The sequence below is a fragment of the Euprymna scolopes genome, chromosome 6, assembly GCF_053919585.1.
Source record: "Euprymna scolopes isolate OS-2025 chromosome 6, ASM5391958v1, whole genome shotgun sequence".
Classification (NCBI taxonomy): Eukaryota; Metazoa; Mollusca; class Cephalopoda; order Sepiida; family Sepiolidae; genus Euprymna; species Euprymna scolopes.
This window is the reverse complement of record NC_136487.1, coordinates 94,010,144-94,034,971: the sequence shown is the minus strand read 5'-3', so window position 1 is coordinate 94,034,971 and position 24,828 is coordinate 94,010,144. Positions and strand designations below refer to the sequence as shown.

The 24,828-nt window shown below is 25.7% G+C and overlaps 1 protein-coding gene across 1 annotated transcript in view; it reads left to right on the top strand.

The window, feature by feature from the left end:
- LOC145277804 (cytoplasmic dynein 2 heavy chain 1-like) overlaps positions 1–24,828 on the top strand; it is a 253,964-nt gene that overhangs the window by 165,864 nt on the left and 63,272 nt on the right. The window contains exons 49-56 of the mRNA XM_080129659.1: positions 946–1,088; positions 4,725–4,961; positions 6,513–6,650; positions 10,012–10,286; positions 10,693–10,816; positions 19,491–19,612; positions 20,959–21,172; positions 21,667–21,918. Of these exons, the coding sequence (XP_079985785.1) occupies positions 946–1,088; positions 4,725–4,961; positions 6,513–6,650; positions 10,012–10,286; positions 10,693–10,816; positions 19,491–19,612; positions 20,959–21,172; positions 21,667–21,918 (1,505 nt within the window). The remainder of the gene's footprint in view (positions 1–945; positions 1,089–4,724; positions 4,962–6,512; positions 6,651–10,011; positions 10,287–10,692; positions 10,817–19,490; positions 19,613–20,958; positions 21,173–21,666; positions 21,919–24,828) is intronic.

Below are 24,828 nucleotides of genomic sequence, written 5' to 3'. Positions count from 1 at the left end.
CACTTAAAAATCATGTAAATTAATTAAGTAGTTTTATTTTTATATAGAAAATCATTTTTAAGTGGTTAATGGGAATTTGTAGGCATACAACATTAATCTAGCAAGTTTGAATTATTATTAAGTTATATCCCTTTGTTTTTTGAATTTGTTTTAAATTGGTGGGCAAGACAGTTTTACTTTGGCTAATCACAGCATTTTTAAAAAAAATAAAACTACTTAATAAATTTAGATGATTTTGGAATATGATATTTTCGTTCTGTCACTGGCACGTAGATCATACAGATTTTTCTTTGTTTTTGTTTTTAATATAGGGGAAATTTTGGATAAGAACATAGTTATTTTTTGTTTTCTGATTTTTTTTTTCTTAGATCCCCATCCCTACAAAAAGCATAAAAAACAAACAACATGTACTTCATTAACCCAAGCACTAACCCTAAGTCTGGGAGTCACTACTCATTTTAGAAATATTAAAATATATTTATACAAAATATAAAAATTCTAAAAAAGTAAAACATTAAATATAAAATTATTAAAACTAAACAGATTACTAGATTCATTATGCTGTACTAATGATTTATTTAAGTAAAAGGAACAATCCACTAGATAGCAAAACTAAGTCATTTTTGAATCTTAATGTGTTGTTGTTTTTTATTGTATTTATTTGCTTCCCCACCAAAGCAAATTAGGCACAAGGCTGTTTTTAATGTGGGGTAAAACCAGCTCCCCTAAAAGTAGGCAAAAAGGGGGCACTCTGGTTACCAAAAATAATAATTGTCCCAGTATAGAGGGTTTCCCTCCATTGCCTGGTGCAAATTATCTTAAGTGCAGCATCTGCAGAACAGATATTACACTTTGATCCAGGCCCGAAGTTGTTTTTTATATTTAAGACTTTTAGAGAAATCTTGATGTATATAATGAAAGTAAAGATTATTTTCAATTTTACAGGTGTCAAAAAAAATCTTCATGTGGCTTTGATAATGGACTGTACTAACCCTAAATTCCGCATCAACTGTGAGAGCAGTCCAGCACTTTATAAGTGTTGCACTGTACAGTGGAAGGACACATGGAGCCGAGACACAATGGTGCAGGTAATATGAATCTAGTAGGAAATAATTTCTTAGCTTTAGTTTTTAAAAATTTATTTCAGTTAGTTCTTAGAGATCAAAGGACACCTGGAAGAGGCTAAAAATAGATTTCTTTATGAATTACATTTATGTCCGAGGACTCTTATGATGTTGTCCCTTTTAGAACTACTATTGGTACTATGTTATAACTCGATCTTCCAGAAATTGTCTCTGTAATTTTTTTTTTTTTATATTTGTGTCACTGACTTATTTTATGCCAATTAATTTGATAAGATCAAGAGAATCCTTCCTGGAGATAACACTTGATTTCGTTACGTTTCAAATTCATATCTGAGGACTCTTTTAAAGATAGAAGGTTAGGGCTGCTATCTGTATCTTGCTATAAATCGGCATTCCAGAGATTGTGTCTAAGTATTTTTTCATATCTTTTTTTAATTAGGCTACTTGCATCTACCACAGCCAGTATAATGCTTATTTCTTTCAAATATCACATTATTTTAAAATCATTCTTGAGGTCCTGATATTTGGTGATCATTTCGCATTGAGCCAGAATCATTTGGGATAGTTACATCAAGAATAAGAGCAGTCCTTTCAGGTTTGTTCCACATAACAATGTCTAACTTGATGGACTTGTCTTTTATTTATCTGCCTGTCTGAATGCCTGTGTCAAAGGACACTCTCACCTTTCCATTTGATGTTATTGATGATGGTTCACATTCTCAGATGTTTAACAATCTGTGAAGCTCCATTTCTCTATTGATCTTTCAATGGAAGTATTTACATACTTTGTTGTGGCAGACTGTATAAAGACTATCTGCCAGTAGGAGTTGACATCCAGACATTAGGTGGCTTAAGCACTTAATTGCTGAGTAGAAAAATCTGCACTGGTCATTTGTTTGTAGGTCAGCCATTTTTAAACTCCATTTGTGAGTAAGCCTTGATTTTGTCTAGCTCCATATCAAATGGAAGTCTGCTATTTTTGAGCTATTGGAGTGAAGCCTCCTTGTCTATATACTCCTAGTTAAGCTCCTCCAAGAACTTTCCTACTTTCTTATGTTGTTACCATCTTTGTTTTCTTGTCTTGATATCCTTTGTATATTCATCTCTCTTTTTTTGCAATCCGGGTTGTTGGTTCATCATAGGCCTCAGCAGTATTTCCCAGCATAATTCCATGAAAGAGAGATAATGACAATAGTATTAAGTGGACTGTCTGTTCTGTCCTTGATCAGTGATGGAGAAATTGAGGCAATTTTTATTTTTATCATCCATGCACCTTTTTATGGCACTGTATTTTCCCCACATTAAAAACTGTATATCTAATTCTTCCCTCAATGGAAGGCAAGTAAATAAGGACAATATTATTATTATACAAATGCTTTTAAGAAACGTATTGAATGTATTATGAAAACCAACTAAAATATACAAATTAAAATAGTTTGCTTTGTGGACTGGAATTGGCTAAACTGATTTCAAATCAAATTACCTTCAAATATGCAATAATATCATTTGGAAAAGATATGAATCCACAATTGCAAACTATGGATAAAATAGTGAATCATTCACTTAATTGCTAACAATAGGAATTGTTTTGGCATTAAAAAGAAACAAGCAATAAAATAGTTCTAGCAAATTCATATTTGCTTGCTAACCAGTGGAAAAATTGAACAGAAACAAGTAAATTGTTTATTTAATCTCAAATATTCATTTTTTTTTTTTACTTTTTAAGCCTTGAAAAAAATTGCCTCTTTGTATAATTTGTGATTGTCTTTATACAGCCCTGATGTTAAATCAGAAAGGACTTATGTTTTTGTCACTGTCTGTTACTGTACCATTCTGTTAGTTATGTGTATAACTTTATGAGGGAAAAGAGACAGAATCAAAAATAAAACTTGTTATCGCATGTGGCAGCATAACTGTGACAACCGTCAAGTCAACTGAACACTTCCGTCTCTACAACTCCATACAAACAAAATTTACACAATTTCTAACTCACACGGGTATCACAGTGATGGTTAAATGGAATCTATAAGATGACAGAACCATTTCTCAAGTACAGGCAATCCATTAGTCCAGCGGAAATCCTGGTGTGAAGAGGACACTGTACTTTGTAAAGTTAATCAATCTAGGAATAACTGAAGCTGAGATGCAATTGGTGGTTGGGGATTTCAAAGAATGTTAATCCATAGATCCAGCCCCAGTGCATATCACTGAATCTTGGAGCAGGATTGTAATGCATATAACCCGTTTCAGCACTCAGCTGTACCTGATGTTGATAGAATGTAGTTATCTGGAAGCAGTTGTACCAACAAGACTCTGCTAGTGTTATCAAGCAGTTGGAAATTGTGTTGTTAAAAAGGGCTGCTAATTGAGTTGCTTGAGTTTGTACAGATATGAAGTGCGCACATAGTGTACCCATGTACCATCGGGAAACAGAATAACTGAGAAGTTCCATCACATAATAAAATAGATTACAGCAAGAACAAGGTGCACAATCTTGGAGGCAATATACTGGCACAACGTTTCATCCAAGAACGGCAAGATGGAGACAACTGCACCTGCAAACAGAACATACACCTGTGGAATCCATGTTAAATGCTGGCATGTGTGGAATAGCTTTTAGAACTTATTCTACTAAGTGTTGGTACCCGACAATACAGTTGCTAGTTCATACAAGGAAGAAGATGCTGTTTTGATGAAGAATCCACAGGGAAGATGCACAATACAGTTTATCAGGTGTACAGTGATGAAAATTAATAGCCCATGTTCAGTCTCAATTAGTGCGATACCATGCCACATAAAAGATATGCATCCAGCATGCTGAAATGATTGCTCCATCCATAATGACATTACTTCCTCAGGTGATGAAACCCCAATGTTATGCGAATGACTACATGAAGAAAGCTCCTCAGAGAGTGATGCACCCAACAATCTAGGACACGAGGAGTATAATGATGCGACAGACGAAAACTTCACTGAGGAAGTTCCTACGACCATACTATTAAGATGAAGTACTAGCCTGCCCCACATTGCCATTTGTGTGATCTTGAGATCAAGGAGGTGTGTGATGGGCATGAGTTGAAGCACTTAAGAATTATGTATCATTGTCTTAGTCAGGCCCACCTACAATGAAGATGAAATCGTCCAAGGGCTAGAAAAAGATGTCAGAGTCACTCAGTGAGTAACTGCCAAGATTGCTCTGGTAGTGTGTCAGGTCATGTCGACATAATTGTTTTCATTGTATCAGGTCATATCTATGGAATTATTTGCATTGTGTTGGGTCATATCGGCAGAATTGTCTGGAACAATGCCGGATAGTGTTGACAGAATTGTTTGGGACCATGCCAGGTTGTTGATGGAATTGTCCAGGATAGTGCCAGATCATGGCGACAGAAGTGTTTGGTACCATGTCGGGTGATATCAAACAAGAACTGAAAAATATCCCTAAATATAAATTGCACTTTTTTTTTTACAAATATCTAAAACAATGCACGTCAATTTTCTCCGCATATCCAACAAAAGTTCTGATTAATAGTTGTTTACATTATCACAAGGGTTGGTAACTTGTGTTTTATTTTTTTTTTATTAATTTTTTAAATATTTAACTTCATGTGTTTTCTCATTGTTTTTATTTGTCAAAAGATTCCTAAGATGATGCTTCAACTTAAAATCAAAGAAGGAGACAAGAAACATTCTTCCAATTGCCGACGCTCGTCCACAATTGGCTATGATGAACTCTACCAAAACTTTCTGCAAGTGCATGAATCTTGTCAGGATTTACAGGCAACTCCACGCCGCTACATTAATTTCCTGCATACTTACCGCTCAGTCTATGAACAAAAAAGAGACAAAGTTGCTCAGCATATTCAGCATTTGCAGGTGAAAACTTTTGGTCATTTCAGTTGCTCAAGACATTGAGTAATTTCTTAAGTTACCACTTTCCTCCTCCTCCTCCTCCTCATACTACTACTACTACTACTACTACTACTACTACTACTCCTCATCCTTATCATCAGTGTAACATTTGTTTTAAATGCTGGCATGTGTAGAATAGCTTTTAGAACTTGATTTTTAAACTAACCTATCTCTCACCTGGTCTGTATTTATCCACCCTTCTCTCAAATACATCCTTCTTCTTCTTCTTCTTCTTCTTCTTCTTCTTCTTCTCATCATCATCATCATCATCATCATCATCATCATCATCATCATTTCCTTATTATTCCCTCTTATGTTTTCCTTACTCTTGCCAACTAACCCTGCTTTCTTAACTTCTCTATGTCTACTAATGCCAGCACTGTGTCATTCATTTCAGAGAAAGATAGATAAATAAAAAAAAGTTAATGTAGAAGTCAATTTCTAAAAGCTATCCAGCATATACTTACATGTAAGACACATTAAACTGATTATTGTTTGTTATTTGCACTCACTAGGAGTTTGCACACAAATCATCAGAGATTACTGACTTATTATTATTATAATGATGATGATGATGATGGTAGTGAGCAAAATATTTTTTGGAACAGAAAAATTATTCTGAAAATTTTTTCTGCATTTCTCTTTTCAATAAGTTTGTGTATAAGTATTTATGTTTTGATTAAATTAACTTTGTCAAACTAAAACTGCCTATTTTTATTTTAAAGAAATATAAAGATATTTGTAATAAGTAAATATAAATATTTTTCAAACTTTAATGGAAAAAAGATTGTTTTTCAGAATTTTCAGTTTGAAAATATGGATTATTTGAATTATTGAGATTACTGTTCTCATTTGGAATGCTATTTTCACAATGTTTCAGTCGATGTAACCTTTACATGGACCTGTGGCACAACTGTTAAAGTGCTTAGTAATAATCAGTTCTAAGTGATTTTCTTCTGAAGGTTTCAGGTTCAATCCTCACTACAGGTGATACTAAGAATATAATAAAAAAAATTACTTAAGACTTTTACCCGGTTATGGCTAATGAAATGAGAACAATTTAACGCTTGTAGATGGAATAAAGTGTTCAGTTCTAACTTCGTATTGATTATTGAGATCAACAAGATGCACCTGCAGAACATCAGCAGTTACATTAACCAGAACATGAGAATAACACTGAAGATGAGAACAGGAGTTCAATTAAATTATCAATCTTCATCTCAAAATATTAAAAACACATAATACTAAAAATATGCGTTTTACATTTCTCTTGTGATTGATATTAGATATAGTGTCATGATAAATATGTTCTTTTCAACTGTTAGTATAATTGGGGGGGGGAAGTTGCTGAAAATACAATAAATGATAATGAGTATTAAATCGTGAAATATTTGATTCAGGTGCAAAATTTGTTACATTTCTTTTAATGGGACAATCATTTAAATCTGAACAGATTTTATTTGTCTTTTATTTTTGTTCACCGATTGTGGCAATTCTTTTATTTTCTAATTACAGGCAGGTGTTTCGAAACTGAATGAAGCCAAAGAATTAGTCGATGACCTAAAAAGAAAAGCTGCCAGTCAGAGTCAACTTTTAGCTGAAAAACAGACGCAGGCAGATTCTGCTCTAAAAGAAATCACAGCAAGTATGGTGGTAAGTTCATTTCTATCTAATCTCTTTCTTTCTTCATCATCAGCAGTTCATTATCTTTTTTACATTGCTGCCTTATCTGAGCTGGTGCATCAAATATCACAGCCTTCAAAATATTCAAGGAGTTCTGATTCTAATATCCAAATGCTGTCTAGTTATTCATTTTTTTGAAACTATGAATAGTATCTAGAAATATCTTTCCATTACATTTTTTTACTAATAAATACTTCAAATTATTGAAAACCTTTTAAATTTTTCCTGATCACTTTGTAGTTATGAAATTATTCTATCATCTTAATGATGCCTTTTTACTTTTAATTAGAAGTTAAATAAAACTTAAAGTTTAACAAGCCTATTTGCTACCAAAATATATAAGCTTTTCTTTTTGATAAGGAAAATTTCAATTTTCAAAAGCTCAGATGAAAATAAATTTTATTTATTTTAACAGATTGTTATAATTTTCTATCTAAAAAAATATGTATCATCTTATGAAGCTTAACTCAGAATAGTTTTGTTTACAATCAATAAATTGTTTTAATATAAAATAAAGTAATATGATAATGAAATTACTGCTCAAGTGCACTATAACTCATCAAAAGTGCACATGCATATGTATATAACATTGCAAGTTGATTTTTTTTTAGATAATTATTATTTTATCAATTTGCATGAAAGGAAATATGTAAAAGATACTTAAAACCGTTTGAATTGTGCAAATACCATCAGTAGTTCAAGAGAATTTTAAATGCCAAAATTTAGGCTTTTCCGTAGACATTTTTCCTTAGAAAAAGTGGATTAAATTATGGACCTCAACATTTCAAGAAATTTGGTAATTTCGCCACCATTTATTTATTTTTTAAGCTATTCTCATGAAACTTGGTACCCTTATGTAAAAGTGTGTGCTCTTTCTGATTATACAGTCAAATCTGATGTATCTCTTTACCATAAGCCATGAATTATAAATTAAGATGTACAAATTTCAATTTTTTTAAAACTGGCGCATAGATCATACAGTGGGTGTCTATTTATGAACAAAACTAAGTATTATAGTGATATTTAAATATATCCTTATTGAGAGTAGGTATTTACCTACCTCCTTACCAAAGGAGAGTTTAATCTTGGGTATAGACATTGAATGCCTAAAGAGAATTCATGGCTGGTATTAATACTCCCCTCAAAGAAAAAAAAAATTGAGTAGATATGAATTAATCTCAGAAATAAATCAAAGAAAATTTTTCATATAGATTTTGGATTTCTGTAAAAGATGGAAATTCCGATAGTCTACCATGCATTTTTGGACCAGTCCAATTTTCAATTTTGTAAATCCTCTCTATCTGGCCCAAAATATACCCCTATTTTCCAAGATGCAACCATAAATCGTACTCTACATGAATCCTTGATGTAACTTTCACAGTATCAGGATACCAGGAATCCTGATAAGCAATAACTATATATTCACCAGTTGATGGTAATTTTTGTCATTTCTATTCTGTTGTTTTACTGAAAATTCAACTATGTTAACAAAGAAATAAAGCAGTAATTTTTACCTTGTTTCTACCTTAAGATTTAAAATGATTACTTTTACTGGTTTTAAGGTATGCTGAAAACGAATATTGCATTTAAATTTTCTGCAAATAAGTAGTTTTCCAAATATTAAGCAATGTCATTTCTTATGTTATCGCTGGTGGCCATCACAGTATGTGCGAGCGCACAAACGTCACCCCCGAGAAACTATGCACAGATGCACATACCAAGATGGCTACCAGCAATAACATAAGAAATGACATTGCTTAATATCCGGAAAGCTACTTATTTGCGGAAAATTTAAATGTGATATTCGTTTCAGCATACCCGAAAACTTTAAAAGGTAGTCATTTTAAAGAAAAATGTTAAGGTGGAAACAAGGTAAAAATTTACAAAATGCATCACAATGAAATTCTTTATCGAACCACCTAATTATCATTATTATTATTATTTAGATATCCTCAGTTAAAAAAAAAACGGGATTTTTTTTACAGATTCGAAAAAATGGTCTTGACAATCAGTTAAAAATAAATTCAAGTTTCACAATATATTTTATTTAATTGTTAGGTGAAAGTACAGAATAGTTAGCAAAACACTCTTCCTTCCCCATGTTAAGAATGGGTTTCTAAATAATAATGTTATTATTTCAGCATGGTAGCATTAGTGCACAAGTACCTTTTGTTTTGTTTATTGTTTTTTTTTACCACTAAAAAACACAATTCTACAGTAAGTACAAGTAAGAAGTTATAAATACAATAACAGAAACGCATGTACTTAGTACATTTTGTTGTTTTTAATGCTTTTAGTACATGTGTACTAAAAGCGTTAAAAACAACAAAATAGTAATATTTAAAAATCAAATTTGAAAAACTTGAAAATAATTTATTTAAATTGACACACTCAGAATAAAAAATGAGACTGATTTTTCTGCTTTTGTTTTGAAAGCTGGAAAAATGAAACTCGTTAATGCGCTGACTTTAGCACATAGCGAACATTTTCCCCCATTAAGCGGATTTGAATTTCTATAAAAGATAACATTTTAAAGAAATTTCCGCACAATTAATAATTATTAAATATTTACATATTATACATGAAAATAATTCTGAAACTGTTATCTATATGAAAATGAATGATATATACCAATTTATCTTATCAATTTTGAAATATTCTTTGTCAACTTTGCTTCCTGTGGTTGTAAAAATATAAATCAAAGTCCAGTAGAGATGGACTTCTTTGTTTATATAGCTTGTAAAATTTCAGCCATATCCAATCAAGTTTGACCCTGCGTATGTGCATCCAAACATAGCGTATGAAATGTAAACATTGAAAAATCAGTTTCCCTTTTTGCTGTCGTCATTTGTTACTGTTTTTTCATTTTTAACTTGGAGCATAAAAACATTGAACGCATAAACGAAAACTAAATTAACATCATTGGAATGCTTATTCTATTCTCTTTCCAGCAATGTAATTCTTTTAAAAATTGACCCACAAATAAATAAGATATGACTTGTTGAAGCACATTAAGTATGTAATATTGCCAATGTCCACGAAAATACAGCATACACTTGTAATTCTAATGTATATAGAGGAGGGGGCATGAATTGTAGTTTTAACAAATTTAAATGGTATGTATGAGGGGTTTAAAAGATGCAATGTTTTGGTAACCAACAACTAATGCAAGCAGTTTCTTCCATACCTCAACTTAAAACAATTTAACTTGAAACAATTATGTCATTTAATCAATGTTTGTTTAATTTTTTTTTTTTTTTTTAATCAACTTGACCATTGATTAACTAGTTTGATTAAAATGTGTTTCCACTGTTTTGTTGTTCCTCTGTAGGATGCTGGAGACCAGAAGAATGAAATGGAACAATTGAAACAACAAGCATCTGTGGAGAACAAAAATCTGGAAGCACGCAAGAAAGTGATTGAGGCTGAACTGTCTGAAATTGAGCCATTTGTAAAAGAAGCCCGAAAGGCTGTGGGTAGCATACAGAGTGAGTCTCTCTCTGAGATCCGTTCCTTGAGAGCTCCTCCAGATGTGATTCGCTATATTTTGGAAGCTGTGTTACGGCTGATGGGCATCTATGACACTTCTTGGACCAGCATGAAAAGGTAAGCAATTGACCTGCCTATAAATTTTGGCACACAAGTTTATAATCATATCAAAAAAGTTATGATAAGCAAAGACAAAATAAATTACTAAAACATCTTATGCTCTAAAAACTTAAAGAATCTACAGGCCGGTCATAAGTAACTCTATAACTATATATTTCACCATAATATAACGTGGAAGAAATTTTTATTTATCATGGGTTCAGTTCTATTCTCCTTAGATTTTTTAGTGGGAAGGGGGGGGGGGGTCATAATTTGATTCGATTGAGTAAGAGATTCTTGACTTTCATTTTAATCGTAGACAACCTTTGATTTCTGGCATAGTAATTCAAATTTGAATTACAAATGTATTCTGTTCATCAGATAAAATACAATTCTCTTGGAATTATTTTCATTTTATTTGTAGCTTTTTGGGGAAGCGTGGAGTTAAAGAAGAGATTCAGGCTTTTGATGCGCACAAAATTACTCCTGACATCAGGAAAAGTGTTGAAGAGCTGTTGAAGAAGAATAAGGATTCATTTGAAGCTAAGGTAAATTCCTCCTCCTCCTCCTCCTCCTCCTCTTCTTTTGTTTTTTTTCAAAGGTTTAATGTCCATTTTATGTGTTTGACAGCTTTTAGAAATTGATTTCGAAATCAACCTATCACCGGCTAGATCATTATTTATCTCCCTTTCTCCTAACTTCATCCTTATTCCTTTCTCCCCTGTAAACTGACCTTGCTACCTTAACTATCCTACTCATGTTGAATTATGAACTCTTTCTTATGCATCCTTTTAACATGGCCATACTATCAATCAAAGTCTTATGTTCTGCACATATCTTCCTATACTGTTCAAACTCCATCTTTCTCTGAGGTCATAAGCCTGACTTTATAAGGAAATTAAAATGTAAAAAACCAATACAGTTACAATTGCATAAAATTAAACTTGTATGAAGATGAACTGATATCTAAATTATTATTTTACATTATTTACATTTACATTATTATTATTTTACATTATTTATATTTACATTATTTACATTTACATTACTATTATTTTACATTATTTACATTTACATTATAATTATTTTGCATTATTTATATTTACATTATTATTATTTTACATTATTTACATTTACATTATTATTATTTTACATTATTTATATTTACATTATTATTATTTTACATTATTTATATTTACATTATTCTTATTTTACATTATTTACATTTACATTACTATTATTTTACATTATTTACATTTACATTATAATTATTTTGCATTATTTATATTTACATTATTATTATTTTACATTATTTACATTTACATTATTATTATTTTACATTATTTACATTTACATTATTATTATTTTACATTATTTACACTTACATTATTATTATTTTACATTATTTACATTTACATTATTATTATTTTACATTATTTACATTTACATTATTATTATTTTACATTATTTATATTTACATTATTCTTATTTTACATTATTTATATTTACATTACTATTATTTTACATTATTTACATTTACATTATTATTATTTTACATTATTTACATTTACATTATTATTATTTTACATTATTTACATTTACATTACTATTATTTTACATTATTTACATTTACATTATTATTATTTTACATTATTTACATTTACATTATTATTATTTTACATTATTTATATTTACATTATTATTATTTTACATTATTTACATTTACATTACTATTATTTTACATTATTTACATTTACATTATTATTATTTTACATTATTTATATTTACATTATTATTATTTTACATTATTTACATTTACATTACTATTATTTTACATTATTTATATTTACATTATTATTATTTTACATTATTTACATTTACATTATTATTATTTTACATTATTTACATTTACATTATTATTATTTTACATTATTTACATTTACATTATTATTATTTTACATTATTTACATTTACATTATTATTATTTTACATTATTTATATTTACATTATTATTATTTTACATTATTTATATTTACATTATTATTATTTTACATTATTTATATTTACATTATTCTTATTTTACATTATTTACATTTACGTTATTATTATTTTACATTATTTACATTTACATTATTCTTATTTTACATTATTTACATTTACATTATTATTATTTTACATTATTTACATTTACATTATTATTATTTTACATTATTTATATTTACATTATTCTTATTTTACATTATTTACATTTACGTTATTATTATCTTACATTATTTACATTTACATTATTATTATTTTACATTATTTACATTTACATTACTATTATTTTACATTATTTATATTTACATTACTATTATTTTACATTATTTACATTTACATTACTATTATTTTACATTATTTACATTTACATTATTATTATTTTACATTATTTACGTTTGCATTATTCTTATTTTACATTATTTACATTTACATTATTATTATTTTACATTATTTACATTTACATTATTATTATTTTACATTACATTTACATTATTTTACATTAAATTTATATTATTATTATTTTACATTATTATTATTATTTTACATTATATTATTTTACATTATTTACATTTACATTATTTTTATTTTACATTATTTACATTTACATGATTATTATTTTATATTATTTACATTTACATTATTTTTATTTTATATTACGTTTACCTTATTATTATTTTACATTATTTACATTTACATTATTATTATTTTACATTATTTACATTTACATTATTATTAGTTTACATTATTTACATTTACATTATTATTATTTTACATTACGTTTACATTATTATTATTTTACATTATTTACATTTACATTATTATTATTTTACATTATTTGCATTTACCTTATTACTATTTTACATTAATTGCATTTACCTTATTACTATTTTACATTATTTGCATTTACATTATAATTATTTTAGATTATTTATATTTACATTATTATTATTTTACATTATTTACATTTACATTATTATTATTTTACATTACATTTACATTCTTATTTTACATTATTTACATTTACATTATTATTATTTTACATTATTTACATTTAAATTATTCTTATTTTACATTATTTACATTTTACATTATTTACATTTAAATTATTATTATTTTACATTATTTACATTTACATTATTATTATTTTACATTATTTACATTTTACATTATTTACATTTTACATTATTTACATTTACATTATTATTATTATTTTACATTATTTACATTTACATTATTATTATTTTACATTATTTACATTTTACATTATTTACATTTAAATTATTCTTATTTTACATTATTTACATTTACATTATTATTTTACATTATTTACATTTACATTATTATTATTTTACATTATTTACATTTAAATTATTCTTATTTTACATTATTTACATTTACATTATTATTAGTTTACATTATTTACATTTACATTATTATTATTTTACATTACGTTTACATTATTATTATTTTACATTATTTACATTTACATTATTATTATTTTACATTATTTGCATTTACCTTATTACTATTTTACATTAATTGCATTTACCTTATTACTATTTTACATTATTTGCATTTACATTATAATTATTTTAGATTATTTATATTTACATTATTATTATTTTACATTATTTACATTTACATTATTATTATTTTACATTACATTTACATTCTTATTTTACATTATTTACATTTACATTATTATTATTTTACATTATTTACATTTAAATTATTCTTATTTTACATTATTTACATTTTACATTATTTACATTTAAATTATTATTATTTTACATTATTTACATTTACATTATTATTATTTTACATTATTTACATTTTACATTATTTACATTTTACATTATTTACATTTACATTATTATTATTATTTTACATTATTTACATTTACATTATTATTATTTTACATTATTTACATTTTACATTATTTACATTTAAATTATTCTTATTTTACATTATTTACATTTACATTATTATTTTACATTATTTACATTTACATTATTATTATTTTACATTATTTACATTTAAATTATTCTTATTTTACATTATTTACATTTACATTATTATTATTTTACATTATTTACATTTACCTTATTATTTTACATTATTTACATTTACATTATTATTATTTTACAATTATTATTTTACATTATTTACATTTACATTATAATTATTTTGTATTATTTACATTTACATTATTATTATTTTACATTATTCTTATTTTACATTGTTTACATTTACATTATAATTATTTTACATTATTTACATTTAAATTATTATTATTTTACATTATTATTATTTTACATTATTTACATTTACATTATTATTATTTTATATTATTTACATTTAAATTATTATTATTTTACATTATTTACCTTTAAATTATTCTTATTTTACATTATTTATATTTACATTATTTTTATTTTACATTATTTACATTTACATTACTATTATCTTACATTATTTACATTTACATTATTATTATTTTACATTATTTACATTTACATTATTATTATTTTACATTATTTACATTTACATTATTATTATTTTACATTATTTACATTTACATTATTATTATTTTACATTATTTATATTTACATTATTATTATTTTACATTATTTATATTTACATTATTCTTATTTTACATTATTTACATTTACATTATTATTATTTTACATTATTTACATTTACATTATTATTATTTTACATTATTTACATTTACATTATTATTATTTTACATTATTTACATTTACATTATTATTATTTTACATTATTTATATTTACATTATTATTATTTTACATTATTTACATTTATATTACTATTATTTTACATTATTTACATTTACATTATTATTTTACATTATTTACATTTACATTATTCTTATTTTACATTATTCTTATTTTACATTATTCTTATTTTACATTATTTATATTTTACATTATTTACATTTACATTACTATAATTTTACATTATTTACATTTACGTTATTATTATTTTACATTATTTACATTTACATTATTCTTATTTTACATTATTTACATTTACATTATTATTATTTTACATTACATTTACATTACTATTATTTTACATTATTTATATTTACATTATTATTATTTTACATTATTTACATTTACATTACTATTATTTTACATTATTTACATTTACATTATTAGTATTTTACATTATTTACGTTTGCATTATTATTATTTTACATTATTTACATTTACATTATTATTATTTTACATTATTTACATTTACATTATTATTATTTTACATTATTTACATTTACATTATTATTATTTTACATTACATTTACATTACTATTATTTTACATTATTTATATTTACATTATTATTATTTTACATTATTTACATTTACATTACTATTATTTTACATTATTTACATTTACATTATTATTATTTTACATTATTTACGTTTGCATTATTCTTATTTTACATTATTTACATTTACATTATTATTATTTTACATTATTTACATTTACATTATTATTATTTTACATTACATTTACATTATTTTACATTAAATGTATATTATTATTATTTTACATTATTATAATTTTACATTATTTACATTTACATTATTTTTATTTTACATTATTTACATTTACATGATTATAATTTTACATTATTTACATTTACATTATTATTATTTTATATTACGTTTACCTTATTATTATTTTACATTATTTGATATTTACATTATTATTATTTTACATTATTTTACATTTACATTATTATTATTTTACATTACGTTTACATTATTATTATTTTACATTATTTACATTTACATTATTATTATTTTACATTATTTGCATTTACCTTATTACTATTTTACATTATTTGCATTTACATTATAATTATTTTAGATTATTTATATTTACATTATTATTATTTTACATTATTTACATTTACATTATTATTATTTTACATTACATTTACATTCTTATTTTACATTATTTACATTTACATTATTATTATTTTACATTATTTACATTTAAATTATTCTTATTTTACATTATTTACATTTTACATTATTTACATTTACCTTATTATTTTACATTATTTACATTTACCTTATTATTTTACATTATTTACATTTTACATTATTTACATTTACATTATTATTATTTTACATTATTTACATTTGCATTATTATTATTTTACATTATTTACATTTTACATTATTATTATTTTACATTATTTACATTTACATTATTATTATTTTACATTATTTACATTTTACATTATTTACATTTTACATTATTTACATTTACATTATTATTATTTTACATTATTTACATTTACATTATTATTATTTTACATTATTTACATTTACATTATTATTATTATTTTAAATTATTTACATTTAAATTATTCTTATTTTACATTATTTACATTTACATTATTATTATTTTACATTATTTACATTTACATTATTATTATTTTACATTATTTACATTTACATTATTATTATTTTACATTATTTACATTTACATTATTATTATTTTACATTATTTACATTTACATTATTATTATTTTACATTATTTACATTTACATTATTATTATTTTACATTATTTACATTTACATTATTATTATTTTACATTATTTACATTTACATTATTATTATTTTACATTATTCTTATTTTACATTATTTACATTTACATTATAATTATTTTACATTATTTACATTTAAATTATTATTATTTTACATTATTATTATTTTACATTATTTACATTTACATTATTATTATTTTATATTATTTACATGTAAATTATTATTATTTTACATTATTTACATTTAAATTATTATTATTTTACATTATTTATATTTACATTATTCTTATTTTACATTATTTACATTTACATTACTATTATTTTACATTATTTACATTTAAATTATTCTTATTTTACATTATTTACATTTACATTATTATTATTTTACATTATTTACATTTACATTATTATTATTTTACATTATTTATATTTACATTATTATTATTTTACATTATTTACATTTACATTACTATTATTTTACATTATTTATATTTACATTATTCTTATTTTACATTATTTACATTTACATTATTATTATTTTACATTATTTACATTTACATTATTATTATTTTACATTATTTACATTTACATTATTCTTATTTTACATTATTTACACTTACATTATTATTATCTTACATTATTTATATTTACATTATTATTATTTTACATTATTTACATTTACATTATTATTATTTTACATTATTTACATTTACATTATTATTATTTTACATTACATTTACATTACTATTATTTTACATTATTTATATTTACATTACTATTATTTTACATTATTTACGTTTACATTATTATTATTTTACATTATTTACGTTTGCATTATTCTTATTTTACATTATTTACATTTACATTATTATTATTTTACATTACATTTACATTACTATTATTTTACATTATTTATATTTACATTACTATTATTTTACATTATTTACATTTACATTATTCTTATTTTACATTATTTACGTTTGCATTATTCTTATTTTACATTATTTACATTTACATTATTATTATTTTACATTATTTACATTTACATTATTATTATTTTACATTATTTTACATTAAATTTATATTATTATTATTTTACATTATTATTATTTTACATTATTTACATTTACATTATTATTATTTTACATTACATTTACATTACTATTATTTTACATTATTTATATTTACATTACTATTATTTTACATTATTTACATTTACATTATTATTATTTTACATTATTTACGTTTGCATTATTCTTATTTTACATTATTTACATTTACATTATTATTATTTTACATTATTTACATTTACATTATTATTATTTTACATTACATTTACATTATTTTACATTAAATTTATATTATTATGATTTTACATTATTATGATTTTACATTATTATTATTTTACATTATTTACATTTACATTATTTTTATTTTACATTATTTACATTTACATTATTATTATTTTATATTACGTTTACCTTATTATTATTTTACATTATTTACATTTACATTATTATTATTTTACATTATTTACATTTACATTATTATTAGTTTACATTATTTACATTTACATTATTATTATTTTACATTACGTTTACATTATTATTATTTTACATTATTTACATTTACATTATTATTATTTTACATTATTTGCATTTACCTTATTACTATTTTACATTATTTGCATTTACATTATTATTATAATTTTTCATTATTTACATTTACATTGTTATTATTTTATATTATTTACATTTACCTTATTATTATTTTACATTATTTACGTGTACATTATTATTATTTTACATTATTTACATGTACATTATTATTATTTTACATTACATTTACATTATTATTTTTTTACATTATTTACGTTTACATTATTATTATTTTACGTTATTTACATTTACATTATTCTTGCATATTTTGTTATATGAATCACATATTTTCATAATCAAGCAGTGACAATGCATGATCTATTTAAAAAGAAAAGATAATTTTCTATTTAAATGTTTTTGTAAACGGTGGTATTTTATGCAGTAGAAATGTATATTTACAAAAACACTATGAAAACAAAAAATTACAATAACTTTTTAATACTAGAAGAATGTTTTAATTAATGAATCCAAAGAATGAAACTTTTGTAATAAAATAATAATGTACTTACATGAATGACATAAAAGGTTACTTGTAACATTGTTGAAAGATAATATTATTTTTGGGTGTTATAAGTCAAATTAATTTTCCTACATTTATGATAGTCAAGTAACCTTAAGAAATAAGTTGATATTCATTTTTTAATATTATTTATCGGAAACAGAACACAGATAGAGCCATAATACATAAACTCATAAATGGAAAATGTCTCCAGTTTAACAATGCTTCTGGTCTCAATAAATATTTTTTGAATGAAACTTAAGCAAAATATTTCTTGTAATGAACATTGTAGAAAGAAGACAAATTAACTAGTCAGAATCTAATATTGATTTGTTATATGCAATGCTATTTAAGCCTAACTTTCCGAATCAGACTAATTTTTCTTTCTATATTAAATGACCATAAAACTGTTTTCTTTCCATTGTTTTGTTTTAGAATGCCAAACGTGCATCCACAGCAGCTGAACCCTTGGCTGCATGGGTGAAAGCCAATGTGAAGTATTCATATGTGTTACAAAAGATTGGACCTTTGGAGGAAGAACAAGCACAACTGAAACAGTGAGCTTCTTTTTTTTTTTTTTGCTTTTTTATTGTTGCTAAGCAACAAAGGTTGAAATTCAGTATTATGTATATAAGTCAAATTATTTGATTTCTGGCATAGTAATTCAAATTACGATTGATGATAGAAATAACAATAAAGCTTATACTCTCTTTTGCCTTTCTCTATTAGAGAGAGAGAGAGAGAGAGAGAGAGAGAGAGAGAGAGAGAGAGAGAGAGAGAGAGAGAGAGAGATAAGCATCTAAAGTTAGAATACTTGATATACAGGGTGACCCCCCAAAAAAACAGAGGACATTCAATTGTTTTTCTGAGCATTTTACAGTCAACGGAGAAAAAAAGACCAAAGACCTTAGTGTTTTGATGTGGTGTTTTGAATATAATAAACTAGTTATGACCAAAGTTTCATTTTATTCGGACAAAACACTAAGAAACGGGGCCTGATTAGAGTTGGGGCCCGTTTTTTGGGGGGTCACCCTGTACTATTGCATCGCTTGTGTAAGAGAAAAGTTTTCAACACAAATGCGACCATGTTGAATATGTTTTTAGTACTTTTACTCTCTTTTTTTTAGGAAAATTGTGATCTGTGCAAAAAGCCTTCTGTGGTTGGAATATTTAAATTTAAACTCTTTTGAAAGCTTTCGTAAACCCTCAGCACCCCAAATCAAGATAGAAAAGAGTTTACGTTTGTATTGTTTGTAACAACAAATTCGCATGCATTTTTTAATTTATTTATTAATGAGTTACCATTTATCAAGGCTAAAAGCCATTTAGGAATAAACATTAATGAGATGGATAGATTGTCATTTTATTGATGAAGAATATTATGAGAGGATTGAAAATAATGAATGGAATGAACAAAATTTGATGGCATATGGGAACTGTTTATGACAAATGTTAATATTGAATTTGAAGAAAACAATGTTATAACTTCTAAGGAAGCAATCTTGTGACAATGTGTTCTACAGATAAGTTCTTGGAAAGAAACTTTGTTCATAGAAATTTGCTTGATATTAGACACAAAGAGAAAGAGAGGAAATTCTTTTGCAGTTGTGATAGGAAGACAAATTTTTTTGCTGTGAAAGTTTTACAAGGAAAGACTAGAGTTTGAAGCTCTGTCAAGCACTTTCCATGGAAATAATGAGAGGAGAGAAAGACTAGCTAAGTCACTCTTGTGAGGAAGCGGGTGTAAAGAAGAGATCATTTTCAATGGTATAAGAAATAGTTTTCCTGCACATGAAATAAGGTTTTATTGTTGAGGAACAAATTCAAATATAATTCCCTTCTAAAATTCTGTTAACATAAATGCATTTTTTTCATGTTTTTTTTTTGTTTTCATACATGTCAGAAATCTACACCAAGTGGAGACACGCATGCAAAAGTTAAGTCAAGCTCTATCCAGTGTGGATAACAGAGTGGCTGAACTGCGTAATAATTTTGAGACGCTTACCAAAGAAGCAGCAGAATTAAAGATGAAACTGGATAAAGAAAATGAGACCATTCTGGCTGCTGAGACTCTGGTCACTAAGCTGGAAGGAGAATACCAAAGATGGAATAACCAGGTAAAGTGAACTGTTCCCATTTCTTTTATTTACCATTTACTACTACTACTACTATAATTACCACCACCACCACCACCACCACCACCACCACCACACTTGAGGATAAAAACTTGCTGTTTTTTTGGTTGAATGTTATTTTGCATCTGTATTTTGAGATTTTCAATCAATTTTCAATTGTATTATTCATCATTCAGTTGGTAAAAAAAAACTTGTAAAATCAGTTGATACAATTTATAAGCAGCTTGGGAAGCTAACGGCTGAAGATCAGCTTACGATAGAACCAAGTCATTTTTTAGGATTTCTATTCTAACACACAAAGGATAATGAACAGCATAGTTCCTATGACTCTTGGAAACATTTTTTCGTGCTCTTATTGTAAGAATTAAATTTCAGAAATAAATTTCAAACAACTTAAAATTAGGCAGTTTCTTTCCACACACCCTGTATAATATTAAAAAAAAAAAACAACTTTATTTTTCTACTTGACATATCAGGTTGGAGAATTGGAAGCTGAATTTAAAGAACTTCCCAAACGCGCATTACTTGCTGCCGCTTGTATTACCTACCTACCAATCACTCCAGAGGATGTCCGGTACAGGAAGTTGAAAGAGTGGAAGGATATTGTTGGGGTGCAAAACTTCTATTTACGACGATTCCTTAGCACTGAAAGTGAACAATTGCAATGGAAAGCTGAAGGTTTACCGTCTGATGAGCTCTCAATGGAAAATGGACTCATGATTTTACAGGTGAATATAAAATAAAAACGCTTTATTCAAGGAGAGTTTCAACAGAAATAATACTTTTTTTCTTTAATAAAACTTTTGTTTCAGATTATGAAAAATGTAAGAATAACCAAATCTTATAAAAAAGTATAACAGATAGAAAGAATTACGCAGACTTGCTCATTTCAGTTGGCATTATGTGTGTACATGAGATAAACATAATTATATAAGTGCATATATTAGTATACTTGTTTTTCTAGTGAGAGAATATATATATGTTCATTTTGGCTGGCGCTATATGCATTTATTTGTATATAAATAAGGTGCCTGTTTTTATTACCGAGAGAGTGCATATACTAACCTGTGCATGAGCGTGTTTACTGAACTGTTTATATATGCTAGCACTTGTTTAGTAGTTACTAAAAGTTCTTGTTATGTGTGTGCTGCTTGTTGAAGGGCCCTTTTACCCCCTAAAGAGACTAGGCTGGATGGTGATGTACCCACCTGAGTGGGTACATCACCATCCATCAGAAGAAAATTTGTGTATTTAGATTTTTATAACATATTCTGGAATTAACTGATTGACTCAAAGAAACTGCTGATTGGCGATTTTATCCAATCAAGAACAAAAAAACAACATTCTCTGCCACTGCTGCTTCCAACAAAAATAGCTGTAATCATTGTATTTAAAAAAAAAATTGGAATTATTCTAATGAAATATTTCTATTTATTATCTGATATCAGTCTATAATATTGTATATATCAGAGATGGTAAAAACTATAAAATTAGTAAAGCAAGTTCGTTCTGTTGAAGCTGTATGTAGCAGTGCCGAGGATTGAGGTGATATGGTGAAATATAGGAAGTATTATCTCAGTAGGTGGTCGTTGTTTGAGAAGGTTCAGACAAGCATGACAAATATATAAATATATTATTTCCCTAATGAAGGTCTTAGCTGAGATTAAGGCTGAGCAGATCTATTGTTGGCAAAAGCATGTTTTTCCAACATGAAAACATGGCGTTATGTGATTTTGTCAACTACTTGTTTGATGGGATTGTCTACTTTTTATAAATGTTTGTTTTCCTTTTGTGCTGAACACTGATTGACTACTTGTTTTATTTCCATCTGTGCATTTTCACTTTGTGTTTCCGCAGTCAGATTGATAAAATCTTAAATTCAGTCCTGACAATAATCTTTGAAATCATATACACCATCTCTCTTCTGGAAAACTACTAAGTGAAATAATAATGCAAACTAGATTTTCAACTCTTGGTAAATTAACTAATCTTTTAGAAAAAAGACTTTCAAATAATTATGCTTATGATCAGGTTGGTCTGTCATATAGCGTACTGTAGATCTGTTCACTTATCACATGCCTGATGGAGAGAGTGAATTGTGTTTGATACAACGCATAATATAGTTTCATTATATTCATCTGAGTATGCTTTATATTAAAAAAAAACATAAGTTAAAAAATGTAAACAAATCTGATTGTAAATGAAATCATGAGAGTTTAGATTTTGTGAATAGCAAATGTAAACAAATAACCAGCCTACACACCCCAGATGTTGACCTGGACATGACGTCAATGGTCTGACAAAGAAACAATGGAATTCAGTCAATATAAACACACACACAACAAAGAAGAAAACAAATAGAGAGAGATGAGTGAAGCAGACGTGTTTGATTGCAATTTGTTGCAAATGCGCCACCTCCATTCTCTCTCTGTCGCTCTCATTGTGTGTAACTTGTCACAAGTATGAGTTGAAATATCAAAATAAAGACAGTGTTTTCATAAATTGAGTGAATCATTGAGTTATACATCTGTGCACATTTGGGAGAAGTGCAGGATAAAAATTATATGTATGTTTCTGGGTTTGCTTGTAATATAACATTTAAATATTTCAAGATATTGAATAGTATATGAACTAATAATTTTGAATGATGCAAATCACAACCGGTTTAGTTTTTTCTGGCATATCAATACTTTTGGAGCTTATTTAATGCCACAATATCAATTAATCAATCAATCTGGTTGAGAATTCACCTGTTTAATTCTCTACAACCATCTTCGTCAAACTTGTTTATAGATTCTCTAGATAAGACCCAGTTTTCTACAAGTTGATCACTGTAGGTGTAATGAGATCTTCCAACCAATCTTTTTACTTGTAATCGATAAAATGAGGCCATCACTCACAAGTTCTGACTTAATCCTCCTGAAGTGACCAGCAAACTAAAATGTAATTTTAATGTCAGCACACGGACTTAGGGTTACTATCTGCTCCTGGCTTAAAGAAGGGGACGGGGATGTACTACCAGAGACCGCTATGTGACTGATCCCCAATTCAGTTGAGTGTGAGCGAATTTCATCGCCTATTGATTTTCCCAAGTCTAATCAGAACAAAAAGTGAGTATGCAAACAGGCAGTAAAAAAAGAAACATTCAACATGAAATACTGAGGAGGTTGGAAACAGAAATATAGTTTATATATATATATATATATTTTTTCTTTTTTATCTGGGCTTTATTTATCCTTTTTTTTTATAAAACAAGTAAACAAACAAACAAACAAATAAATAAAACATATAGTCCTGGATGACAATAGCGTAAAAGTTTCTTCGATGAGGAAAAATGGAGGGAAATTCACAAACCTTCATGGCTAAGCCATAATCGACCTGATAATGTTTTTTTTTCTTTCTTTTTAAGGCATCATTGTTTTTTTTCTGCCGCCTATTCCATAAGTCAAGCAAAACGAAAACATAGCTTTTTCTTGCTGAAACCAGACAATGCCTTTTCTTTTTTAAGATATCATTCCTTTTTTCCTTGTTTTGCTGCCGCCCATTCCACAAGTCAAGCAAAATGAAAACAAAACGTTTTGCGTCGCTGAAAGCGCCAACCCAGACTCCCCTTCCTTTCTTTTCTTTTTTCCCTTTCT